This window comes from Macrobrachium nipponense, chromosome 45 (assembly GCF_015104395.2).
Source record: "Macrobrachium nipponense isolate FS-2020 chromosome 45, ASM1510439v2, whole genome shotgun sequence".
In the NCBI taxonomy this organism is placed as follows: Eukaryota; Metazoa; Arthropoda; class Malacostraca; order Decapoda; family Palaemonidae; genus Macrobrachium; species Macrobrachium nipponense.
The window spans coordinates 35,086,187-35,114,131 of NC_061105.1; the positions used below are offsets into that span (position 1 = coordinate 35,086,187).

At 36.5% G+C, this 27,945-nt stretch overlaps 1 protein-coding gene across 1 annotated transcript in view; it reads left to right on the top strand.

Moving 5' to 3' along the window:
- LOC135214469 (uncharacterized) overlaps window positions 1–27,945 on the top strand; it is a 48,641-nt gene that overhangs the window by 15,257 nt on the left and 5,439 nt on the right. Inside the window, exons 2-4 of the mRNA XM_064248815.1 lie at window positions 20,380–22,809; window positions 23,241–23,441; window positions 23,873–24,083. Coding sequence (XP_064104885.1) covers window positions 20,427–22,809; window positions 23,241–23,441; window positions 23,873–24,083 — 2,795 coding nt within the window. The 5' untranslated portion in view covers window positions 20,380–20,426. The remainder of the gene's footprint in view (window positions 1–20,379; window positions 22,810–23,240; window positions 23,442–23,872; window positions 24,084–27,945) is intronic.

The window sequence follows — 27,945 nt, forward strand, 5'->3', positions numbered from 1 at the left end:
AATACGTACATGGCATTATCCTAATATTTGCTCCTTTTCATATTAGCCTTTTTATAGAGTTTCATATATCAAAATGTGCGCAAATTCATGAAGAATACAATAAAAAATAATTTGAAGGTTGTAGCTTTTTCCATCTTCGAAATATGAGCATATGAAAAAATATATATATTAAAATTTCGACATTCGGTCAAATTTAACTCGTCCGAAATGGTCGAAATCTGCAATTCTAATCTAAAACTCTTACAGTATCGTAATATTCAATCATTTGTCTTAATTTTGAAACAAATTGGAAGTCTCTAGAACATTATTTAGAATTACGGTGAATTTTTGAAAAAAATATTTTTTTGCGTCCGCGCGTTACGAATTCGTACATCATTTTGTGATAATATTTTTCCGGTGTTACTTTTATTGTTTTACAATGTATTATATATCAAAATGATCGCAATTTAGTGTACAATACAACGCAAAAAAAAGTAACTGGTTAGCTTTGACCGTTTTCTGCACAGCGTGATTTGAATACAATTATGTAAGAATTTTTTTTTTTCGCTACCATATATCGCATTATTTACATATGATAATGATATTATTTTTCATTTCTGATGGTTGCATTCTAAACTTCAGGCAATGACAAAAAAAGGAGCCAAAAATGAACTCTTAATCTTCAAAAGTACGCGCGCTGTAATTTTTTGAAAAAATTATTTTTCCACTTCCGCGCTCACTCCAAACCAGGCCCGGCATACGGGAGACGTTTTGATTTTTTTTTAGGGCTCGGCTTAAGAGGGTTAAGTTAGCAATGGAAGATGGCATTTATGTTAGCATTAGGAAAACTGGTCAAATATTCGAACACTTGCACATCCACAAAAACACACACTAACATGAGAGTTAAAACAAATAGTTTGTATGCTATCATTCAGAAAAGTGTATCAGTGTAGGCCTAAGACAGAATCCTTTTGTTAAAGGTTTGTGATGCTACACTGTCACTTACAGGCTCAGCTGAAAGTGACCTATGTAATTGTGGGTACAGCTTTGCCTGTCTTCTTTTCCTCTGCACATTTAAACAATAACATGAGCAGGTACCCAATATATTTCAGCATCCACACACTTCGGATAAACTTCTGTCATTTACACCGTCTTGACTGGATTTTTAGATGGGATATGGACAAAATACAGGGAGCAGTTTATTTTCCCATGAATTGTAGTGAAAAGTGGTTATGATAAATCATAAAAGGGCATTTTTAAGGGGAAAAAATCTCATGCGCTGGATACACTCTATGCCCATGCGTGACTGATAACTCCACCGAGATCTCTCATTCTCTAAACAAGAGTACCATTGAAAGTAAGCAACAGCAGGTATAAAAGAACAATATCACAATGTTTTTAAATAGTTTCTCTATCCCATCATGTCTACTATGGGTTTTTCCTGCTGAACTCAACTATTTATCATAATATAGTCTGAAACTTACCTTTCATCTTCATCATCACCATCACCATACACAACAGTACAGATCTCTCCCAATCTGTTTACTGCTAGTATATATACTACACCTCTACTGCCTCTTCTTCTCTACATTTGCATCTGCATGTAGACAGGATCCTCCAATACTGCATCAAACAATTGCACTTATCCTCATCGTTGCTTCTCATACCCAGATTACTCTGCCATCCCTCTATCCTCCTTATATTCACTACAATACTATTATAATGCCTGTGTAATTTCAAATCTATACGATACACTTGCTTTGCTCCTAACATACAACCGGCCTCTAGTATGTTCACCCAACCTCACTTTAATCTTTTCCTGTATTGACTGCAAAGGCCTACCCTTCTTCTTCTTCTTCTTCTTCAGAAACCTATGCTATACTCTAATTACACATGGTACTTGTCGTTCGCCCCATCCGTCTCGTAGGAATCATCCCCTTCCACTCTTATTCCAGCATTCAAATCCATGACATGCTTCCTATACATTCACTTCATGTCACCCTTTCAAAAGCATTTCTGTACGTGACATTCATACCACACCCAGTTCAATCAGAGCACATAAGTCGACTCATCATTTCCCATTTGTCATGCTCAGAAGGCACTTGGTCATTTTTCTACCCAACACACATCATTACATGTAAATCTGTCTCTTACATTCAAAATATGCATTCCTATAGACCCAAGGACTTCGCCCCTTTACAGCCTCTTCATACTCTGTCTCTATGACCTACATTATCGTTCATTCCTAATGTTCTTTGTTGTTCTATTTGCACAATTCTCCCTTTTGTTGCCTTTGCCCTGGCCTACCACAAGCAGTACACTGGCTTCTACGGATTTGCACATTCTAGAAAAGTAATAATACCGGCCATTATTACTTTTCTTTCTTCACTGTAACATTCTTGGCATATACTCTCCTTATGCCTCGCTCTTACTCTCTGATTCCTATAATTTGCATCCAAAAACTTTGTTAAAATTTGTTTATAGAGTATTTATCAGGACATCCCTGCATGACTTATATTCAAGAAACTTCGTTCTCGTGATCACTCTCCTACACACACGCTGCTGCTTCCATTCCTTTCCTTCACACCCAGTTCAAACTCATGATCTGCTCTTTTCAACCCATCCTTCTTTTTCCTTTTTTTTTTTAGGTTTACCATTTATAATCTCAGCCACATTGGAAGGTCCAGTATCCAGAAACCTTTTCCTCAGATATTAATTTTTATTCATACCTTCAGTTCAAAACTTGCTTTTAGCTGATGTCTTTAGTTGATGAGCGTGCATATGGAAAGTTTATTCTTCCTGTTTTCAGACCCATACCTATTGCAGTATTTCACTCCTGCTTTCAATCTCTCTTTGACAGTTTTGTATTTCTGATCATCTTCACTCATTACCGCCTCGTGAAACTGAGCCCACTTTCTTTCCAAATCCCTCTTAGCTCTTGCACAAAGAATCTATATCTGTAAAGTTCTCCATCCACAAATGTTCAGAGTCCTTGGAAAAGTTTGCTATGTTCCTTACCCCAGTTATACACAATCCTATGTACTTCCTCTTGCTATTTATCGCTCCTATAGTTCACTGACGACACCATTCATGCCACCAGTCTCATTTGATGATGAACACATTAAATCCTTACTCTTGTCCTTTCCTTTCCTCACAGTCTGATATTGTCCAGCATTTTTTATCCTCCTTTCTTCCTTCAAACACTTTCTCCTTTGGCATTACTCCCATTACTTATCGCCAGGGAGCTGCCACCTTGCACTCTCCAAATCATATTGGTTCATTCTCTCTTCAGCTTTCTTCAAATGATACTTCATTATGATATCTTCTATTCCTTTCATTAGTACCTTTAATTCTTCATTCTCCTTTCATAATCTTTCATTCTCTCTCTTCTCTAATTCCTCTCTCCCTCTCAAGTTAAGTATATCTTAGTTTTACCAGACCACTGAACTGATTAACAGCTCTCCTAGCACTTACATTTAGATACCATCACTTTAACTCCAACTTCCTTAACACTACACTCGCTAACTGCATACTCTCTTCAGGGATTGATTCATCATCAAAATATTATTAAAAACCAAAACATTCTTTAGAAATTCATTCAATGCAACAGTCACTGCCCATGGAAGGGAAGTGGTAATCACATTTGCTAATCAAAACATAAATTTTTTAATTAGTAACTATTTTTTTTTTTTGCATTTATTGTATAGACAGTAGTTGGTCTGCTCTCTTTGGAAGTAGGAATCAAATAATACCCCATACCAAAATGTATTGTTATAAACACTTTCATACCATGCATATTATGTACCCACTAAAATTAATGCAGATTGGAACCCTATCTTTCACAGCGGCCTCATTCACTATTCTGTATTCAATGTACATTTAACTTCCACCTGGCTTTTGTACAGGTACAATGGGACTATTCCATGGACTTTATTTGACTCTGCTTAACCACCTACACTGTTTTTAACGTTCACTGATTTCTTGTTATTACATTATCTCTGCATTATCTTTCTATTTTGACATGGTATGGATGAGTGCAAAGTTTTACCTCTGCAAGATTTTCAGCTTATTCATAACATTTCAGTTCTAACTGACTCTTTAAAATGTGATACACAAGATCTAACTTGTTGCTACTAATGTAAGTAAAATTGCTTTTGGACCTTATTATTCCAGCAAACACAAACGCTACACTTTCTGTCACAGAAGAGATTCAGTATACAGAAAAACATTCCATCACGGTCTGAATATGCTGTACTATCTCCAAGATCCTTCACATAAATATGTTTCATGTATCCTAGATGTTCCTGTTTCTAAGGTTCCAAATGGCATAATATATGTGCATTAATTTATCGCACAGAAGGAATGAAGTCAGTCTCTAATTCTAGCAAGTGCATCAATCACTTCCTTCACATCTCGTACATGAATTACTTCTTGACAGTTAAAATAATTTTCTTCTGCTTAAAATCTACTGAGCAACTAATTGCATTCCTCCTACGAGCCAAATAGTCTTAGGTGAGGACCCTCCTTTCATTACATCTGAAAAGAGAAAGATTTACTGTACATAGATAAGTGAGGAGTTGACATATGGAAAAGGAAAGATAATTTCAAATAAAAAAAAATCAATACTTATAAAAAAGATATGGAATGTGAAAATACATTTTTCACTCCTCACAAAGTGAACTTTTTTCACCGAAAGCTTCAAATGGGATTTCTTTACTCTTTACAATTTTTTAATCTGTGAATAATTCCTCTCTGCCTTGTCTAATTCTTGGTAGTTAAATGCAGTAGGCTTCTCGCTTGAGTGCCTTTGGGTTTACATGTGCTAGTACTGCTTCGAAACCTGTGTTCGAAGCACCACTGCAAACCCATGATAATGCGCTAAGAATGTGGATGAGGTTACTTCTACTTTGATTCCTCCAAGCAGATTTGAGATTCTTTTGTCCTTTTCCATTCACCGACCTTGTTCAATAAATTATATAATGGCCAGACAATAGCTGCCGAATTCTGAATGAAACTTCCATAAAACGTTTGGCAACCTAAAATTGATTGTATTTCCTGGACATTTTCTGAAACCTTGATGACTGCATTGCCCTTGCTTTATCGTTTGTCGTGTAAATACCTTCATGTCTGATGATAAATCTAAAATATTCTACTGAATCTACTTCTAAAATTCATCCGCTCATTACCCTTAATGTCTATATGTTCTTCCAGTTTCTTCAGAGCTGCTCTTATGTTTCCTTATGCTCCTTCTTCGTTTTGCTTGTGACTGATATGTTATAAGAAAGACGAATTCTCGATGCATACCTGAACAAAATTTGCCCATTGTTTGCTTTCATTTTGCTGGATTATTTGTTCTTTGGATGCTATAGCGCTAATTGTGTGTGTGTGTGTGTGTGTGTGTGTGTGTGTGTTGTGTGTGTGTTGACTGTGCAAACTTTTTGTGAATTGTTATCCATGTAGAGCTGTTGAAATGCCTGTCTGAAAGCCAACTTCAAAAATACAGCGCATCCTGACAAAGTTGCTTACATTTCTATGGAATGAGGCAGAAGATGTTAAGGTGCCTGTAGTTGGGATGTGGTGCTACCTTGTAATCTCTACTTAACCTAACCTGGTCGTTTTCCTTTATGATCAAAATTGTTGGTGAAGCCGAACCCTGATTAATCAGCTCCCTTTCATAAGCTTTCACTTTCTAACCTTCTAATTTAGTTTCCACAGCTGTTGTCAGTTCAAATGGAGCTGAAGTATTTTTCATAGCAATAATTAAAAATTCCACTAAGGCAACCCCACATAATAACTGCATATCTAGACATTTAAACTGACTGTCAGGACATTGCTTTAGAATCTGGGTACTGTTTTATAGCTGATTTGTTGTTGGTATAGAGCTAACTAATGACCAGAAGCCCAGAGGCATCCCAAAACAGTTTCCCACAAGGATTTTATCTGTAACAGTTAGATATAGTGATAGAAGAAAGAAAATGAATTGTTTAGCCAACATTCGCAGATACAAGATGAACAGTTAGAAAAGTAGATTATTTTTGTATATGGTAAGATATTGATATGCACTATAGTTACTGTGTTAGTTACTGCTCTCGAATTGCCGAAAAAAAAAAGATTAGCTTAACCAGGCTGAGATTGATGTCAAAATGCGCATCGCATAAGATGAACTCTCATGAAAATATATGGTTCATGAATTTGATGTGGAATAATGTAACAGGATCATTGCAGGTTCCAGGTTAGGCTAACCTAGAGGTCCCTTTCTCTGACAAATTCAGAAACTAACAGGGTTAGTCAGGCATAGCTAGCATAAATTGGTTGCCCAATGTGCATCACTTACTTGTTTCACTGTATTGATCTGGTTCAATACAGTTAGTACAGTGTAATTAAGTCTTGATAATTTGGAACTTCAACGTGGGTGTGTAAAGGACAGTGCCTTAAATTTGTTACACTGTACTTTCCTTTTATTTACCTTTCCTCTGTTACACCTTAAAAACATTCTTACAAATTTATCCTCAGATTTTGCTGATAGGATTACGTCATCTGCACATAGCAGCCATTCTTTGGGCCATTCTTTTTAGCCATTACTCTGATAAACAGCAATGGACTCCTCGTGGCTAATCCACTGTCGTCACTCTAGGTTTCAAGATATAGTATTGTATTGCTAGTTCAAAGGGACTTAATGGCACCTTTTGCTTTTTTATTGCACATTGAATTACTGGTCAAGGTGCTCTCTCTTGTCAAATGCCTTCTCCTCAGAATCCAGAAATAAGTGATATGTTACATTCTTCCTCTAAGGGTACATTTTAGACTGCTTGTGTTCCTGATAATCTCTCTTGGAAGAATCCACATTTCTCAGTCTTTATTCCAACACCTTCTCTCTTCAGTATTTTTTGTAACAGCCAGTCTCGTGTGATTTTATCCCTCTGAAGAGTATGCACACATTGTAGAGCTTACCCTTTTTCTTTCTATGTTATACTTTACCTTTTCCCTTCCTTTCTTTTCCATTTTCTTTCATTTTTATCAGGATTTTCTTATATTCTGATAAGCTCATTAACGACTTCTTTTCAAAAGCTTTTAGTACTTATCTTATTTCAAAAAGTAATTCTACTGAGATCACATGTATGACCTTCATTCCACAACTGACTTTCAGAAAAGCAGTAGGGCTGGAAATAATAGAGACAGAGACCTATAGGATAGCTCAGAAAATCCTGGAAAAGGTGGCATGGGTGAAGACAGATCTGATAGGATTTCAGTCCCAAAGATCACAGGATAGGAGAATGGAGAGAAAGTTGACGTAGAGGTTGTGATGAGGATGGCATTATTCTTTTATTCAGTTACGCCATTTTCTATCTGAACCGTACCATTTGATTTTTTACCTCTATGCCTACTTCAATTTAAAGCTTGTCTAAATTTCTTTGGGCCACTATCAACTGTTCTTTAACCTCCATCTTTGTATCCTATCTCCTCTACATCAAGCATCGCATACACTTCCTAAATGTTTTCTACAAGTATCAAACAATATGACTAACTTCACAAAGCTAGTAGAAGGGTTATCTGGATACTATTTGTATTATTTGTACAGAAACCTTTGTGATTGTTTTCTTTAAGGAAAAATGCATGTATATTGCGTCGCTAATTATTAAAGAAAAGACAAAAATGTTGAATATATATCCCACACTGCAGTAAATAAGCTCAAGTATGGTCATTCAACATGAAGGATGCTGTCGGAAAACCGAGGATTAAATCTACTGGTCACGCCAAAGTATAATTTTACAGAATAGAAAGCAAGAAGAGAGACTGAGTAGGGGTATATGTCGTAAACTTCCCTCCTTCCCTCCACACACACACACACACACGTAACCTTGCTTGATTACCACCTGTCATCCCATACCCCGGTCCATTAGTAAAGCAGTCATTGTAAATACAATGCTTAGGTACTTTGCCTATCTGAACGTTGGAAATATTTGTGCTCCCATCAAGGCACTTGGATCTTTTCTCTCTAAGAACATCACCACAAAGTGCGCTGTTGTTCACAGTTTTGCAATTAAGTTCCATTATGTCCATGTATGCAATCATATGAATAAAAAAAAGGGGTCATGTGGACAGAGGCATTATGGAAAGTGCAGTTAACTTAGGAGTCTCTTTATTTAGGTCGAGAAATGCAAATGAAAGGAATTACTGTTTAACCTTTGTATTTTGAATCTTTGTCAGCTGATATGATTGTAGGAGTGCATCAAATGATTGTGACTGTGGTTACAACGCTAGTAGGATGGTTATCTGGATACTATTTGTTATTTCTACTGAAACCTTTGTGATTGTTTTCTTAAGAAAACTCTCTCTCTCTCTCTCTCTCTCTCTCTCTCTCTCTCTCTCTCTCTCTCTCTCTCTCTCTCCTAATTATTTTTGCTTTTCTCAGTAACATACTCACTCTCCTCTTCTTATCGTATGTATTATTTCGCCTGAAACTTTTAGATTTTGCTCTGTTTTTTGTTTGTTTGTTTGTTTATATTTTAAATATCTCTCTTCTCTCTCTTCCTTACTCACACAAACACATGTGTACAAACACGTGTACAAATGTAGAATGGCATGTGTTGTTTTATAATCAGAATTTCACAGGAATTCGTCCACACAAAAGTCTGCGTCTCGCCCCTTTTCATCAGGCACCTTTCTTTTTCTTTCAGGTGAAGACTGGCTCACTTATCTTTAGGAGCAGGTTTTACTGTTCATTCACAGTGACCTAATGATTTTGTCTAGATTTCTTTAACTCTTCCACACTGTTGCTGTTTACAACTTTTGGTGATAATTTATTCCATTTGCCACATATCTTTTATGTAAAGAATTTCCCACAATGGGATGTGTTGTATCTCTTCAGTTCGAGTTTCTATCCAATATTTCTTTTCAGTATTTTAAATGTTTCTATTAGTTTGTCCTTGCAATCGTCTTTGGTAACCTATTTGCCTGATGGATGGAATTAACTTTGTGGCTCTTGTTTGTACCCCTTCTAATCTATTTATGTCCTTTCTTGGTGTTGGTGACCAAAACTGTACTGCATATTCAAGATGAGGTCTGTTGATATGTAGAGCTGTAGCACCGTTTTCTTATTTCTGTATTTGAACTGCATCTTATGTATACCACTATGCCTTCTTTTCAGCTTTTATGCACTTTTTTGTGGATTTTAAGTCCTTTGTAATAATGACTCTAAGGTCCTCCTCTTGTTCTACACTATTTATGTCATTCCCAAGCTGCATGTAGCTGGCATGAAGGTTGTTTGTTCCCATTTGTAACACTTTACGCTTGTCCAAGTTAAAAGTCCTTTGCCATCTTTTTGACCACTCTCCTATTTTCATTAGATCATTTCTTAAACTTTCCAGTGTATCTGGGTCTGCTGCATTTACACCTAGTTTGGTGTCATCTGCAAATTTGGCTATCCTGCTAGTTAAGCCTACATCAATGCCATTAACCCTTAAACGCCGAAGGGGTATAATAAAAATCGTCTCCCGTATGCCGAGGGGGTCTCGGAGTGAGCGCCGAAGCGGAAATTTTTTTTTTTTCAAAAAATCACAGCACGCTTAGTTTTCAAGATTAAGAGTTCATTTTTATATTTTTTTTTGTCATTGCCTGAAGTTTAGTATGCAACCATCAGAAATGAAAAAAAAATATCATTATCATATACAAATTATGCGATATATGATAGCGCGAAAACAAAATTTCATATATAATTGTATTCAAATAGCGCTGTGAGCAAAACGGTTAAAGCTAACGAGTTAAATGTTTTTTCGTTGTATTTTACACTAAATTGCAATCATTTGGGTATATAACACATTGTAAAACGATCACAAAATGATGCATGAATTTGTAACTCGCGGATGTTAACAAATGTTTTTTTCAAAAATTCACCATAAATCTAAATACTGTTCTAGAGCCTTCCAATTTGTTTCAAAATGAAGAAAAATCATTGTATATTACTATACTGTAAGAGTTTTAGCTTACAATTGCAGTTTTTGACCATTTCGGACGAGTTAAAGTTGACCGAATGTCAAAATTTTTTATACATTTTTTATATGCAAATATTTCAAAAATGAGAAAGGCTACAACCTTCAATTGTTTTTTGTGTATTCTACATGAAATTGTGCACATTTTCATATATAAAAGTCTATGAAACGCCTAATATGAGATGGAGCAAATATTACGACAATGCGACGTACGCATTTCGGAGATTTGCGGCGGAGAATCCGCGCGCGTAGGAAAGGAAATTTTTTTTTTAAAATTCACCATAAATCTCAATATTGTGCTAGAGACTTAGAATTTGTTTCATAATTAAGATAAATGACTGAATATTACTAGACAGTAAGAGTTTTAGCTTACAATTGCGTTTTTCGACCATTTCGGTAGAGTCAAAGTTGACTGAACGTAGTTTTTTTCTATTTATCGTAATTCATATGCAAATATTTCAAAAATCAGATAAGCTACAACCTTCCATTATGTTTTGTTGTATTCTACATGGAATTACGCACATCTTCATATATAAAAGTCTATAAAACGCCTAATATGAGATGGAGCAAATATTACGACAATGCAACATACACATTTCGGAGATTTGCGGCGGAGAATCCGTGCGCGGAGGGAAGGAAAAAGTTTTTTTTAAAAATTCACTATAAATTTAAATATTGTGCTCGAGACTTCGAATTTGTTTCAGAATGAAGATAAATGACAGAATATTACTAAACTGTAAGAGTTTTAGCTTACAATTGCGTTTTTTGACCCTTTCGGTAGAGTTAAAGTTGACCAAACATAGTTTTTTTTCTATTTATCGTGATTTATATGCAAATATTTCAAAAATGAGAAAAGCTACAACCTTCAATTATTTTTGTTGACCAAATGAAGTTTTTTTACTATTTATCATAATTCATATGCAGATATTTAAAAAAAGGAGATAAGCTACAACCTTCAATTATGTTTTGTTGTATTCTACATGAAATTGCACACATTTTCATATATAAAAGTCTATGAAACGCCTAATATGAGATGGAGCAAATATTACGACAATGCGACATACGCATTTCGGAGATTTGCGGCGGAGAATCCGCGCGCGGAGGGAAGGAAATTTTTTTTTTCAAAAATTCACCATAAATCTAAATATTGTTCTAGAGACTTCGAATTTGTTTCAAAATTAATATAAATGACTGAATATTACTAGACAGTAAGATTTTTAGCTTACAATTGCGTTTTTCGACCATTTCGGTAGAGTCAAAGTTGACCAAATGAAGTTTTTTTACTATTTATCATAATTCATATGCAGATATTTAAAAAAAGGAGATAAGCTACAACCTTCAATTATGTTTTGTTGTATTCTACATGAAATTGCACACATTTTCATATATAAAAGTCTATGAAACGCCTAATATGAGATGGAGCAAATATTATGACAATGCGACATACACATTTTGGAGATTTGCGGCGGAGAATCCGCATGCGGAGGGAAAGAAAAAGTTTTTTTTTTCAAAAATACACCATAAATCTAAATATTGTGCTAGAGACTTCGAATTTGTTTCAAAATTAATATAAATGACTGAATATTACTAGACTGTAAGATTATTAGCTTACAATTGCGTTTTTTGACCATTTTGGTAGAGTCAAAGTTGACCGAACATAGTTTTTTTCTATTTATTGTGATTTATATGCAGATATTTCAAAAATAAGATAAGCTACAACTTTCAATTATTTTTTGTTGTATTTCACATGAAATTGCGCACATTTTCATATATAAAAGTCTATGAAACGCCTAATATGAGACAGAGCAAATATTACGACAATGCGACGTACACATTTCAGAGATTTGCGGCGGAGAATCCGCATGCGGAGGGAAAGAAAAAGTTTTTATTTTAAAATTCACCATAAATCTAAATATTGTGCTAGAGACTTCAAATTTGTTTCAAAATGAAGATAAATGACTGAATATTACTAGACTGTAAGAGTATTAGTTTACAATTGCGATTTCCGACCATTTCGGTAGAGTCAAAGTTGACCGAACATAGTTTTTTTCTATTTATCGTAATTTATATGCAAAAATTTCAAAAATGAGATAAGCTACAACCTTAAATTATTTTTTGTTGTATTTTACATAAGATTGCGCGCATTTTCATATATAAAAGTCTATGAAACGCCTAATATGAGACAGAGCAAATATTACGACAATGCGACATACACATTTCGGAGATTTGCGGCGGAGAATCTGCGTACGGAGGGAAGGAAAAAGTTTTTTTTTCTAAAATACACCATAAATCTAAATATTGTGCTTGAGACTTCTAATTTGTTTCAAAATGAATATAAATGACCGAATATTACTAGACTGTAAGAGTTGCAGCTTACAATTGCGTTTTTCGACCATTTCGGTAGAGTCAAAGTTGACCAAACGTAGTTTTTTTTCTATTTATCGTGATTTTTATGCAAATATTTCAAAAATGAGAAAAGCTACATCCTTCAATTATTTTTTGTTGCATTTTACATAAAATTTCGCACATTTTAATATATAAAATTCTATGAAACGCCTAATATGATACAGAGCAAATATTACGACAATGCGACGTACACATTTCGGAAATTTGCGGCGGAGAATCCGCGAGCGGAGGGAAGGAAAAAGTTTTTTCAAAAATTCACCATAAATCTAAATATTGTGCTAGCGACTTCAAATTTGTTTCAAAATGAAGACAAATAATTGTATATTACTATACTGTAAGATTTTTAGCTTACAATTGCGTTTTTCGACCATTTCGGTAGAGTCAAAATTGACCAAATGTAGTTTTTTTTCTATTTATCGTGATTTATATGCAAATATTTCAAAAATGAGAAAAGCTGCAACCTTCAACTGTTTTTTGTTGTATTTTACATAAAATTGCGCACATTTTCCACATATACAAAAGTTCTATGAAACGTCCTAATATGGGACGTAAGTACGGAGCAAATATTACGACAATGCAACGCACACATCTCGAAGATTTGGCGGCGGAGAATCCGCGCGCGGAGGGAAGGAAAAAGTTTTTTTCTAAAATACACCATAAATCTAATATTTGTGCTAGAGACTTTTCGATTTATTTCAAATGAAGACAAATGATTGTATATTACTATACTGTAAGAGTTTTTTAGCTTACAATTGCGTTTTTGACCATTTCGGTAGAGTCAAAGTTGACCGAACATAGTTCGCGATTTATATGCAAATATTTCAAAAATGAGAAAAGCTGCAACCTTCAACTGTTTTTTGTTGTATTTTACATAAAATTGCGCACATTTTCATATATAAAAGTCTATGAAACGCCTAATATGAGATGGAGCAAATATTACGACAATGCAACGTACACATTTCGGAGATTTGCGGCGGAGAATCCGTATGCGAAGGAAGGAAACATTTTTTTGTCAAAAATTCACCGTAAATCTAAATATCGTGCTAGAGACTTCGAATTTGTTTCAAAATTAAGATAGAATGACTAATTATTACTAGACTGTAAGAGTTTTAGCTTACGATTGCGTTTGTTACCATTTCGGTAGAGTCAAAGTTGACTGAACATAGTTTTTTTTCTATTTATCGTGATTCATATGCAAATATTTCAAAAATGAGGTAAGCTACAACCTTCCATTATTTTTCGTTGTATTTTAAATGAAATTGCGCACATTTTCATATATAAAAGTCTATGAAACGCCTAATATGAGACGGAGCAAATATGACGACAATGCGACGTACACATTTCGGAGATTTGCGGCGGAGAATCCGCGAGCGCAGGGAAAGAAAAAGGTTTTTTCAAAAATTCACCATAAATCTAAATATTGTGCTAGAGACTTCAAATTTATTTCAAATTTAAGATAAATGACTGAATATTACTAGACTGTAAGAGTTTTAGCTTACAATTGCGTTTTTCAACCATTTCGGTAGAGTCAAAGTTGACCAAAAGTAGTTTTTTTTCTATTTATCGTAATCATATGCAAATATTTCAAAAATGAGAAAAGCTACAACCTTCAATTTTTTTTTTGTATTTTAAATTAAATTGCGCATATTTTCATATATAAAAGTCTATGAAACACCTAATATGAGACAGAGCAAATATTACGACAATGCGACGTACACATTTCGGAGATTTGCGGCGGAGAATCCGCACACGGAGGGAAGGAAAAAGTTTTTTTCAAGAATTCACCATAAATCTAAATATTGTGCTAGAGACTTCGAATTTGTTTCAAAATGAAGATAAATGATTGAATATCACTAGAGTGTTAGGTATTTTGCTTACCCAAAATAACCAATAGATAACACACAAACAAAATTTATCTATATACATATATATATATATATATATATATATATATATATATATATATATATATATATTTAGTACTATATATATACTATATACATATATATATATATATACATATAATTTATATATATATATATATATATATATATATATATATTTATATATATATATATTATTATATGTACATATTATATACATATATATACATATATATACATATATATATATTATATATTAATATATTATATATATATATATATATATATATATATACATATCTAATATAATATATTAATTATATATCTATAATATATATAAATATATAAAATATATATATATTAATATAGATATATATATATATATACATTAGATATATATATTATATATATATATACATAGATATAATCATATATATAATATTATATATATATATAGATATATTTATTATATATATTCTATATGTTATTTATATTAATATATATCTAATATTATATTTAATTTATATATATATATATATATATATATATATATATATATATAGATATATATCTATATGTATATATATATATATATATATATATATATATATATATAGATATATATATATATGTATGTATGTATATATATATTTATTTATTACATTTTTCGATTCTGGTACGAATACATAACTAAAAGGAATGCAGGTGAAACTTTTCTTTTTGCATAAAATGAAATAACATAAATCATGCATCAATAGATACGGATATATAAAAACTTGTAATAAATATAAAAGTAAATATACTATTCTTGTTTTGTCCCTCCTCCATTGAAGAGTCTTGCATTTTTTTTCCTCTCGACATGACGAGGTACAGGTGGAGGAGGGAGATGCACGCACTTACTGCTGATGGCGGCGGCCCCGTGCACCCTTCGCTGTCGGTTCTTCAGGCACACTCCAATAGAAGACCGCATTGTGGTATTTACGGTCACACTCCCCGAACCTGCAAAGAGCTATTTTGCAGGTGCGACAGAAGAACTGGGTGTCTCTGCTTCTGCCATTCATATGGCACATCCGGCACCGTTTCTGCCTGCGCCCTTCTAGGAGATCCAGTGTGTGATCCCCTGGCTGCAGCCAACACACAGGGTCCATTATCTGACGAGAAGTGGCGTGGGTGGGGCCGGTAGCAGGGGCGGCGGCAGCAGGGGCGGCGGCAGCAGGGGCGGGGCGGCGGCAGCAGGGGCGGCGGCGGCGGCAGCAGGAGCAGGATGACCGAAGTTGGCCCTCCTAATATCTACCCTTCCCTCTAGGGGCAGATCTGCAGCTCGGGGCAGGGGTGCAGTGTTGGAAGGCCACTCATCGGGATTAAAGTGGATGAGGGCATTCCCGGCTACCTCGAGGAACTGTATATGGGACAACCTCCGGAGACTGTGACTGTAGTACTCACAGTAGAGGATGTAGGCATTCTGGAGGGCCAACTGAAGAATGTATTTGAGGAGCTTCTGTGTCCACCTCCTGGTTCTCCTGGCGAAGGGATAATACTGGATGAGTTGATCAAAGAAATCAACTCCTCCCATGTGCCTATTGTAGTGGCCAATGATGGTAGGCCGAAACTCCTCATACATAACTCGGCCCTGTCGACGTGTCTTCTTCCACTGTACAATCTCCTCTTGGATGGGTTCATGACTCGTCGTAATCATGGGGACGAGTCAGACCCCCTTCCAACAGATGAAGAAGACAGCTCCCTTCCCCCGCCACTCTGTCTCTCCTCTTGCCAGATGTTGCGGATGGCTAGCAAACCTCTTGAGGACATTCGGGGCCCCACACACCAACCGAAGGGTACCACTGACGTGCACACCTGCTTCATACAGTTCCTGGGCCAGGGATACCAAGTTATAATAATTATCCATAAACAGGTGGTATCCCTGGTTACGAAAACAATCCACAAGACTAAACACAGTGTCACGCAGCGTGGAGAAGACCCCGGAATACACCGAGAAGTCCACGACATATTCAGTGTTGGACTCGGTAATAAAAAAAAATTTCACTCCATATTTCTTCGGCTTCTTGGTGTTATACACTTTAATGCTTAGACGTCCCTTGTAAGGCATCATCCCCTCATCCAAAGAAAGGTTCTTTCCAGGAACCATGAGAATTTTGCACCGTTCACGAATGTATTCCAACACTGGGCGGACTAAAATGAGGCAATCGGAGTTATTCCGGGGTATGACCCTTCGATTGAAGGCATTGAAATACCTGTCCAACGCCAGGAAACTATCATGGGGCATAACGCCGGGCACATTGGGTGTACTTAGAAAAAAATTCCGCCTCCAATATTGCCTGATGTCGGCAGCAGGCATCATGCCAAAAAAAATGTGGAGCCCCAAAAAATGCGCCACGTCGGTGAGGTTGCAGCCCCGCCAGCGATACGACAATGTTGTGCAAAGTTCATCACGGCAATACTGAGCGTAGTCCGCCTTCTCTGCTACCAGGTACTCCAGCAATTCCCACGTAAGGAACAGCTGAATGAACCCCAGAGCAGTGAGAGGAACAGGTACGGTGAGGCCTGGTGCTGCCATGAATGGGTGCATGTTAAGTGGGGTGGGGTCCTCCGTCCACCCCTCGTCGCTCTCAGACGACCAACCTTCACCTTGGCTGGCGCATGCTCCGACCTTTACGTGCCCGTGCCCGTGTGCACGCACGCGCACATGTGTGGGCACGATTTCGCACACGAAACCCCCCCACTGGCCCATCTCCCTCACTTAGGCCCTCGCTTTCTGTATCGTCATCGGCGACAAAACTAGACCCTATATCCTCCTCCACCTCCTCCTCAGATTCCCCCTCATAAGCACTAAAACCACTAAATTCGAGCTCACTTTCGGGATGTGAGCCTCGAACGGACATTGGGGGCAAATATTCATCATCACTGACATCGGGAGTGATGTCCTCATCACTAGATGACCAACCGCCATCAAAATGAGGACTTGCGATATGCTCCCGATCGAGCTCCGATATGTAGGCATCAATGTCCCTTGGTTGGAGGCCTCCCAAATGCCTACGAATGTCCTAAGGACACCCCGATGCTTCCTAGGGGTTACTAAAGGCACATGAGACACACGTTGTGGTCCTACAGCACTTTCATCCACACATGGCCGCACAGAACGGTGTTGAGGCGCGAGGTCATCTTGGGTGCTTGGTCCCTTGCCAGCATCCAACTCCAAAATACGTCTCACATGATCCCTTCCGACGGGTAAAACACGCCTTTCGCATTCCATACGTCGTTGAGACATCACTATGTACGTCTTGTACCACCACAAATATTCAAACTTTCGCGCAAGTTCGGCAAAACACGATTGCGGCAAAAGATCGCTCTCGGACGACGCGTCGCTGATACTAGATGGTGCGAGAAGGAGGCATTTCGCGCATGCGCACCTGGGTCACGCTTGTAAACAAAACAACAGCTTGATCCGTGAACTCCCAGCATCCCCCAAGGCGCGTGATTCAAAAGTTTTCGGCTGATAGGCCTATAAGTATTTTTCCGCGAATTTAAAAAAAACTTTCGATGTCGACATACGGTACATCCAATTGGCACCCGACAGACAATTTATCTCGACGTTTAATACGTCCAATCGGCGTTAAAGGGTTAATGTAAATCAAAAACAAGAGAGGGCCAAGGACAGAACCCTGAGGAACTCCACATCTGCCCATTCTGATTCTTCACCATTTATTACGACGCTCTGTTTTTTACACGTTATCCAATCTTCAATCCAGTCTGCTATTTCTCCAACAATACCTAAAGCTCTAACTTTTGTCATTAGTTTCTTGTGTGGAACTTTTGTCTAAGGCATTTTTGGAAATCTAAGTAGAGTATATCTATTGCTCTACTAGTGTCGTAAATACATCATGTTATGAAAAAACTCCAAGAGGTTTAATAAGCAGGATCTGTTTTGTCTGAAACTGTGTTGGCTGTTTAACAACAAGTTTTTTCTATCAATGTGACCCACAATTTGATCCTGCAATTATGGACTAAAAAATCTTACAAACAACCGACGTTAGACGGATTGGTCCATAATTTCCCGGCTCTTCTCTTGGACCTTGTGTTTCTTTTTTTTTTTTTTTTTTGTGAATTTTTTTTTTCTGAAACTGGGGGCACATTACCTAGTTTCCTTCCTTTTGTTACCTTTCTTTGGTCTGCACTCTTTCTGTAGAGTTTATATAGGTGAGGAACTATCTCCTCTTTTAGCTCTTTAATTTCTCTTGGATGAATCTCATCCGAGCCAGGAGATTTGAACTTGTTGAGTTTGTCTAATTTATTTTTAATGTCTTCTTCTGTAAATATTATTTTGTCCCACGGTTCTGCCCCTTCATATTTAACAGCAGGTTCCGGTATTGAGGTAGTGTCTTCAATTGTGACAGCACTTGTAAAAAACTTATTCAATAACTCTGCTTTTTCTAAGTCTGAGTTCACCAGGTTACCTCTATTGTACCTTAGGGGACCTATGCAATTTTTTATTGGTGTCCTACTATTAACATGCGCAAAGAGTTCTTTTGGGTTTTCTTTACAAAATGATGCAACTCTTTTACCCTTATTTATCTTTGCATTTCTTACTAATTTGTCCACCATTCTACAGAGTTCTTTATGCTTGCTTGCTTCTTCTGGTGGTGGGTGTAGGTTCATTGATTTGAGCAGTCTGTCTCTTTCTCTTATTTTATTTTTAATTTCTCTATTGAACCACTGAGGCTAACGGTTGCCATTTGTTAGTATTTGCCTTAATGGTATACATCTAAAGCGTTTTTCTGTGTATTCCTCATGAAAGGTTTCCCAGTGTTTATCTATGCCTGTGTTCTCGTCGTACTCTAGATTTTTAATGTACTTCTTTAGCTTCTTTAGGTTTTGTAGACAGTAGTCTAATCTCATTAATATCTTCTCTTTTTTATGTTGAACATTAATTTGAAATGAGATCATTTTATTGTCGCTTTTGCCTAGATTTGCACCTACTGAAAGGTCAAACACTAGGTTATCTTCTGTTGATAGGATGATGCCTAGTATGTTGTTTCCTCTAGTAGGTTTGTCAATCCATTGTTGAAGGAATTCATTTTTTACAAAATCTAAAAGTCTCTTTCCTTTTATGTTTGATGTGGAGGTCATCGTGTCCAATGTACTGCTGCATTGAAATCTCTCATTATTATGCAGAGTTTGTTGTTTATCTCTTGTTCTAGTAATGCATACAGCACCTCATCGGACATTTGTGGTTGGTCTTCCCTAGACTGTTTATATTGATACCCATCACTTCTTGCATGGTTGTAATTTTACACTATTGGAATGAGGTGGTCCCTGACATATAACATAACGCCTCCAACTTTTTTTTATTGAATCTATCTTTTTTGAACAATTTATATCCAGCTATCTGGTACTTTCCTATGAAATCTCTTGTTGCCTCTTGTATCCATGTTTCTGTGATACCTATTATGTCTAATTCCTCACTTGCTACCAATGCTTTGAAGAGATCTACTTTGTTCCGAATAGATTGTGTATTAAACTGCACCAATCTGAGGGGACTTTTCTTTCTTCTCTTTTGTCCTCGGGTGCTTTATTGATTCCCCTTACTGTCACTGTTTCCTGCAGTGCTATTACTGACCAGATTCTGGGAGATTTCCGACTTCTTCCCTTGAATGTTCATTTTACTGAGGTGTTTCAAGAGGTTTTCGTTGAGAAGGTTTCCTAATAGTTTTGCTCCTTCCAAATTCAAGTGAGTTCCATCTCTTTTATATAGTTGTTTATTCCCTATACATCTGTCCCAAAAGAAGAAGAAGAAGAAGAAGAAGAAGAAGAAGAAGAAGAGAGAGAGAGGGAGAGAGATAGCAAATATCTCTCTCTCTCTCTCTCTCTCTTTCTTCAAAGCTCCCTTGTGTCTCGTTCTTTCCCTTTCTCCAGTCTCCTTTTTCATTCTGTTCCTTTCCTCCAGTTCCTCAAATTCTCTCTAGTTACTTTTACAATTGATCTCATCATGAATAGTCAAGTTAGAGCTGATAATAACACTGCTTCTCTTGTTATCATTATTAATGATGTTCTTCTCATTCTATTTCCTTCTCTTAACTATTTTCTTATTCTTTTCTACTCCCCAGGTTCTCTCTTCTAGAAGATTTTAGCAGGAGATATATATTTAGGCAACATGGCTTCATCAGGATCAGTTTTTTCTCCTGAAGTTTTGAGATATTTGAAGTATTATAATTTTGTGAGGCACTGGGGTGAAAAAGTGGTTTATACGATATACAACCTAAGCTTTCTCCACGGACAACACAAGAGCATCCGAGAGATTCTCGAAGATAACCAAGTTCCACTACAAGGGAGGAGTCCTTTCAATACCCAGGAAATCGAAAATCTAGAAAACAAGCGTCCAAAAGATTTGGACATCACATTAATGAACAGAATCTGCCAGATTCTTTGGGAAAAGAGGGTGAATGACCCTGGCGATAAATTAAAACAATTATTAAAAGATATAAAAAATAATAGGAACATTATTAGCCATGAAAAGCTGCATATATCTGAATCAGATTTGGTAGAGAAACTCTCTGAATTTCAAACATTGCTCGAGGAAACTCTTAAGGAAACCAAGTCTCTCTTTCCAGACCAATTTGCTGACATTGATCAGCTTAAAGCAGAGATCCAAGATGCTGTTCCAAAGACCCTAGAAAAGATCCGTGAGAAATATGATCCCTCAAACCCTCACGATGTACATAAGCTTAAAGAAGAAATAAAAGAATTTGAGAGTGAGTTGTCTGACATGATACAAGAATCTTCTGAAGCAGAACTCCGATCTCTTCAAGAACGCCTCTGTCAGATTTTGCCCTACGACTGGCTCGTTCAGTATGGTCTTACAGATCCATGTAACATCATGGTCTGTTTACACGTGGAGGATGATCAGGGGTTAAATAGTGGTCCCTGTGGCAATATAAGTATCAATGTAAATCAAAAAGATATCCTCACCATTAAAGACTCAAGGGGAAAAGACCCTGAAGTTATTATTATATCCGGTGACGCAGGTTCTGGAAAGACCACAATGCTTTGTTCCTGTGCAGAAGGATGGTGCAAGAAGACAATGGATATGCCAGAACTCTCTTCATTCCCGTTTTTGCTCTATATGAACTTCAGAAATCATGAACATGACAACTTTGATGATTATCTTAAGAGTGTGATACCGATAACTGTTTCTCGATTTCCTTTTGATCGAGTCAAATCGGTACTCCTAGGTTCGATGTGTTTGGTCTTATGTGATGGCTATGATGAAGCCAACATCAATTCAAGTAAACTCTTTGAAGAAATGCTAAAACTTAACTCAAATAAGATGAAATTTGTTGTCACAACCCGCCCAGGGAATACAGAGACAGTAACAAATATTGTGAACAGAGAAAAACGTTCCAGAATCAATTTCAGAGTTTCAAGTCTTCAGAAACAGGATATGATCTTGCTCTCAGAAAAACTCATTGGCCACCTGGTGAAAATTCATGAAACCCGACAGGAACTGAATAAAAAACTGCTTCAGAAAATAGAAGAAATGAACACTAGTACTAGTGACATCCTGCAAACGCCACTGTTTTTTAACCTGTTCGTTCTTCTCTACATTGAATGTCCAGATTTAAGAGATGAAATGAGCACCACCAAGACATCACTTTACTTACAGCTGAAAAAGCACAAGATCAAGAGAATCTCCAATAAGACAGGAACTTCTGTTGAATCACTGGAGGAATTTGATGCACTATATAGAGAATGGTCTCTGAAGCATTACATTGAGAGGAAATATGAATGGTCTGAGTCAGATGTAAGAAGCTTTAAAAACGAGATTCATAGGCAGGAGGTACAGGAGGTACTTCAAAACTTTGATGCCATCATGTCATCTTATTTCTCCATAAAGCTAACAGTAAAACATCTGGATATTGTAAAGGTATACTGCCACAGGCACAGAAGTGAACAGGAGTTTGCAGTTGCAGGCAATATCTGTGATGGCATCATCACATCAAGTGGAAGGCCACAAGGAGGAAACATTGTCCGAGATGTACTGCGGTTAAAGGGGTTATATGATAAAGATGGTCTATCGGGGATACTTAGGGAATTAAGAGAAGTCGTTTACTTCATACCAGGAATACTTTACAATAATGATAAAGGTGCATTATACAATGCAATAAAAGACATTCTTGAACTCTATATATCATACAGCCTCTATCATGGTACACATGATTATCTTTTGGAACCATATTTTGAAACTAGATTGGACGATAAGGTTTTGGAATCACTTGTGTCACAGATGGAGAGAGTACCGTCCATGAAGCAGCGAGTAAAATTCACAAGAACCGACAGCCTTCGTGTCCTACCGTCCTTACTGTCTAAACTGAGGCCCAAATGGATTGAAGTAAGATTTGTATCAAACGATCTTTTGCAGCTCAATGAAACACTGGAGGCTGCCCAAGGAAACACTAGCACAGAGATTTGGATTGTGAGAAGCTTAAAGAACTACGCAGAACTTTCAGGAGAGCTTTTGCATTCAGTGAATGAACTGAGTAAGTACAAATTTACTTTTTACACCATTAATTGCAAACACTCAACAATAAATCAAATCACTTTTTTTTTTTTTGTTATTCACTACTTCATCCTTGGCAACGGACTCAATGAGTCATTTATGTAGAACAACTCTGAAGATGTACTGAAAGAAAAGCACTGGCATTATTTTCAAAGTTTATATAAATATATGAGCATGCATGTGTAGTTATCTGTTTCATATTATATAAAGATATAATAATTCCAACAATATATATATATTTATATATATATATATATATATATATATATATATATATATAAAATGGTAAAAGTACTGTTATACTCTTCTGGTTCTATATAGATACTGTTATCAGAATTTTTTGTAGCAAATAACAATGTCATAACTATCATCATCGTCATAAAAAATTCCTCTCATTTTTTTGCTCCGCAGGACTGGATATTCTAGATGACGATTACCAAGACTTAGAAAGCCTTCGCCCCATTTCTCCCATGACTTCAACAAAAGAACTGATATTGAAATACAAAATGAAGACTGCTTCTGCGGATCGTGTTGCCGAAGTCATAAACAAGACATTTCCGACAAACCGGGCAGAAAACACCACCACTAATTTAGAGATTGCCTTAAGTGACAGTGAGTATCGGTATCAAAAGTCAAACGTCACGCAAGAAACCGTTCCTATTCCTTCTGTCCTCCTTTAATAGAATTAAAAGAGGAAAGAGTAGTTGGAGAGGAAGGGGTTAGAAAATGAAAGACTATCTATATAATAGTAAATAGTAGTGCTGAAAGTAAAAAGATTTTATGCCATTTACAATTTAGCTTCCTGCCCTCTTTAAAATGATAGAGTAGAGTGATACCTAGTATATATATATTATATATATATATTATATATATATATATATATATATATATATATACATATATATATATATATATATATATATATATATATATATATATATATATATATATATTAGTCTATATGTGTGAATGAGTGTTTAGCTAGAACAAGTGCAGGACAAGTTCGGTAGGTATTAATATCCTACTATTTTGTCTTTCCTCAGGACACGAAGTCATGCCTTTTCTTCAGTCGCTAAATATTCGTCCTTTGGGTTCAGTGTGGTCAATGAGGTCACTAACTCTTGATATGGGTTGTGCCAAGAAGTTTGAGGTTGATGAGGACTTAAAGACATTCTGCTGCGTGAAAGGATTTGGAGAAGTATCCTTTGCCTTGTGCAATCATGAGGCTGAAAGACTGACAGCGGAAAAAGAAGGGTATGGTTATAGATTCAGGAATCCAAGATTCCTTTAATTTTAGCATACACAGTAAGATTAAAGCATCTTATTATTATAAATCAATTGTAGATGCCTTGAATTTCTGAGTACACAGTAAGATTAAAGTATCTTATTATTAAATTTCTTGATTCTGAGTTGGTGCGTGCTTCAATAGTTGGAAATACCACGTATACAACTCTTTCGAGCATAACTACCTTGAGTGCTAGTTGCTTGTTCCATCTGCACTTCATCTCCGCTTCACACTACTGTTGACCTGACCGAGGGTTAGCCAAAAGGGATCAGATACCTTTTTACGCTACGTGGTCTCATTCTAATGTGGAATAGATCATTTGAACATGAGATTCCTGTGAGATTTCACGCTCTTCGTCCCTTCTTTCGTACTTACGGATTGGTTGGGCATAGGATCTTGTGCTCTCTACGTCCAAGGAAACTGCCATCCAAGATGGTATAAATTTTATTGACTGTTGGACTCGTTATATGAACATAAATGTATTTATCATCTGAAATACTCATTAATCTTAATGTGTATTTAGAAATATCCTCGATATTTCACCAAACCACCTGAAAGCTACAACTTCTTCTGTGCTGTTATGCTGTCACTGAAAGGAAAGGTAATGCTCTCTAACTTATGTAACAAAGTGTTGATTTCAAAAGACTACTATGCACACCAGGGACTGCGAGTCATCATTTTTCTCAAACATCTTTCAAACTAATTAATTATTTGATCGAAATGGTACTTTAACATAGTGTACAAGGCACCTCCCACTAATTTTTGGTAATATAGTGCATTGCCAAATGGTATTAGTTAAGGCGTTTACTCTTGACTTACAAGGTGATACCAAGCATTGCCAACCAAAAATTTGAACGTCCTTTACTCCCATCCCGTTCCTCCCTACCTCCCTCCCTCACCCTTTCCCTCCTCATCCCTCCCTCAGCCTACTTTCCTGGTCTTCCCGTCTCCTCCCCCCGTTCCTTTCCTACCTATTATATTATAATCCCCCAAGTAGGAGCAGCTTTGTCTACTTCTTTAATGCTCAGCAGGTGAATTGCCGTTAAAAAAAAATAGAAAATGGGCATAATTTGGGGGGAAATTACTATCATAACATCATTGTACATCTGTGTTTCCCTATTCATATCACACTACAATTTCGTTTCTACTATTGTAACGCCAGTAATAAGGATGTAATTGTTGTACCGTACTGAGTTTAGTGATTGTGCTGAGTTTCTAGCCTCTTGAATTATATTACTTATCATTAATGTAAGTGTTACCTGTTGTCCCATTTTCAGGCATTTAACATACAGACTTTTATATATATATCTATATAATATATATATATATATATATATATATATATATATATATATATATATATATAATATATACAGAAGGTATCCAGTGTTCGCCTCATTCATAACACTGGCCTGCGCTGTTTTCAAGGTCTAACATATAATACCTGATTTTAGGCCAGCTTTTTGCATAGATAGCAACAAGAGTATAATGAACCAAGGAAGTTACTCATGGATGAATGGTCTCTTCAGGGACTTCCGTTTGTGCTGAGCAGACTCCACATCCCTCTTCAGGCACCAGCAGAAGTCGGCGTTCCTCCATAACACTGTTATCTTTGTGAAAGCAATTACCCTCTTCTTCTCTGAAATCTCCACAATTCTTTGGAAAATAGTCCAGATGAGACCAGAGGAAGTGCATTTTCACTGACATGCATGCACCAAGTTGGCGGAAATTCTCCATTAACTCATCAACCACTTTCTGATACTGGGAACTTCTGTGGTTGCCATTGAAGTTTCCAATGACTGACTTAGGAGAACTAGGCAGAGAGTTCAGCAGGATTCAGTGCATCATCAAAACTAGCTTCCTTGATGAGTTCCCTTATTTGAGGACCACCAAATATACCTAACTTAAGTTTCTCCATGCTTTTTTGTTGAAACTTCAGATGGAGGAAAGCAAATCCTCTACCTTCCCGGTCCAATGTATTTACAAAGTTCTTCATGAGACCGGGTTTGATATGGAGGGGTGGAAGCAATATCTTGATCGGTTCAACCAGAGTGTGGGACAGAACGTTGTGTGACCCAGGTTTTAATCCTTGTCTTGATGGCCACCCTTGTCTGACATAATGCTGGTCATCAGCACGGCTATCCCACAAGCACAGAAAGCATGGATACTTTATGTAACCACCTTGAAGTCCTAGAATGAGTCCAACAACTTTAAGATCTCCACAGATCAACCATTTATGTTCCTGGTAGTTCAGAGCAGACAACAGACGTTACATGCTTTTGTGGGATTCTTTCATTTCAACTGAGTGACCAACAGGGATCAGTGAAAACTTATTTCCGTTATTCAGAAGTACTGCCTTGAGACTTCTGTTAGACAAGTCAATGAAAAGTCTCCATTCCAGTGTATTGAACATGGTGCTTGTTCTTGCGATTAATGCCTTTTAGATTTGCCATGCAAAAGTAGCAGTCGGTAACGTGATGTTTCCCTTCCCTTCACACTATTGGGACAGCAAATGGCATACTCTTCCTTTTCTTGTTCTTCTAATCCCGTAAGTTCTCTACTCATGTTTTGCAGCAGATATGGGGAGCGAATGGCTTATCCTGGTCCCCTAGTTTGACTCCAAAGTAAGCTTGATATGCCTTCTTCACAAAATCCGTGATTTTTGCTTGACGGTCAGGAAGAACCACATGTCCGCAGATGTAACAGAATCTATTAGGATGGTTTTTACACTTCCAATCAATTTTTATACATATCTAGACCTGAAAAGAGAAAGAAAAATAATCATTAAAGGTTACCCACGACCCGGATTTGCAAAAGCAAAGCCCATACACGCTTGGATAATTGTGATATTTTGATAAAATGTGCTGGAATAGAAATAAGCTATATCTTAGAAACCAGACCTGACCCAGGAAAATGAACTGTATTTTTGAATTCAGCTGCAAAAAAGTTTTGAAAGGTAGGCCAGTGAAATCACTTAAGAAATCAATTTTCTTAATGTCTTTCACAGGTTTGTATCTATTTTGCAGCATCGCAAACTGTCATAATTGAAAAGTCGCTCGATTTTTATTCCTTGGCAGCAACAGACCAAAAATGCTGGTGATTTATATGTATCAATAGATTTCATCACTAATATAATCTGAATTTTCTTGTTGCTTATTAATTTGAATGATTTTGAATTATTATGAAAATGAAAATGAATATGTTGTTTGATCTAAACACTTTCCCAGGTAATATTTTGTTTTATTTATAGACTATATTTATACCTATATTCTAAGTCATCAACGTAACACATGGCATTATGCAGTGCTGTATATACTCAATAACTATTGAGGAATTCTCTAGTCTACCTTAGTTCAAATGTGCATATTAAATAAAATGGGGATGTTTACTTTATTATTACTCTCTGACAATCAGGTAACCAAAGTTAAATCACACAGTTTAACCGACAACCCAGTATATAATTAACACTGCTATTTAAAATGGTAAGGAATTATGAAATCTCTCTCTCTCTCTCGTGCGTATATTATTAACATAGGTTGAAAAGGGATGAAAACAATTGAGACTGTCACGGGAACTTTATTCACAGTCTTCGTCACTATCAATGATCGAATTATCCTCGTTATCACTGTCGATGTTGCTAATCACGGACTCTACAGGTTTGTGGGTGTTATCTTTGGAACAGTATTCATCCTCGAAGGCTCTGGACCGTCTCACTTACCTATTGAGATTGATCCTTAGTCTATTGTTAGCTTTCTCCATTTTTATATGGTTTGGAGTCGTATTGCAAATGTATTTCTACAACGACGCGGACAAAATAACGTGGCGGCCATG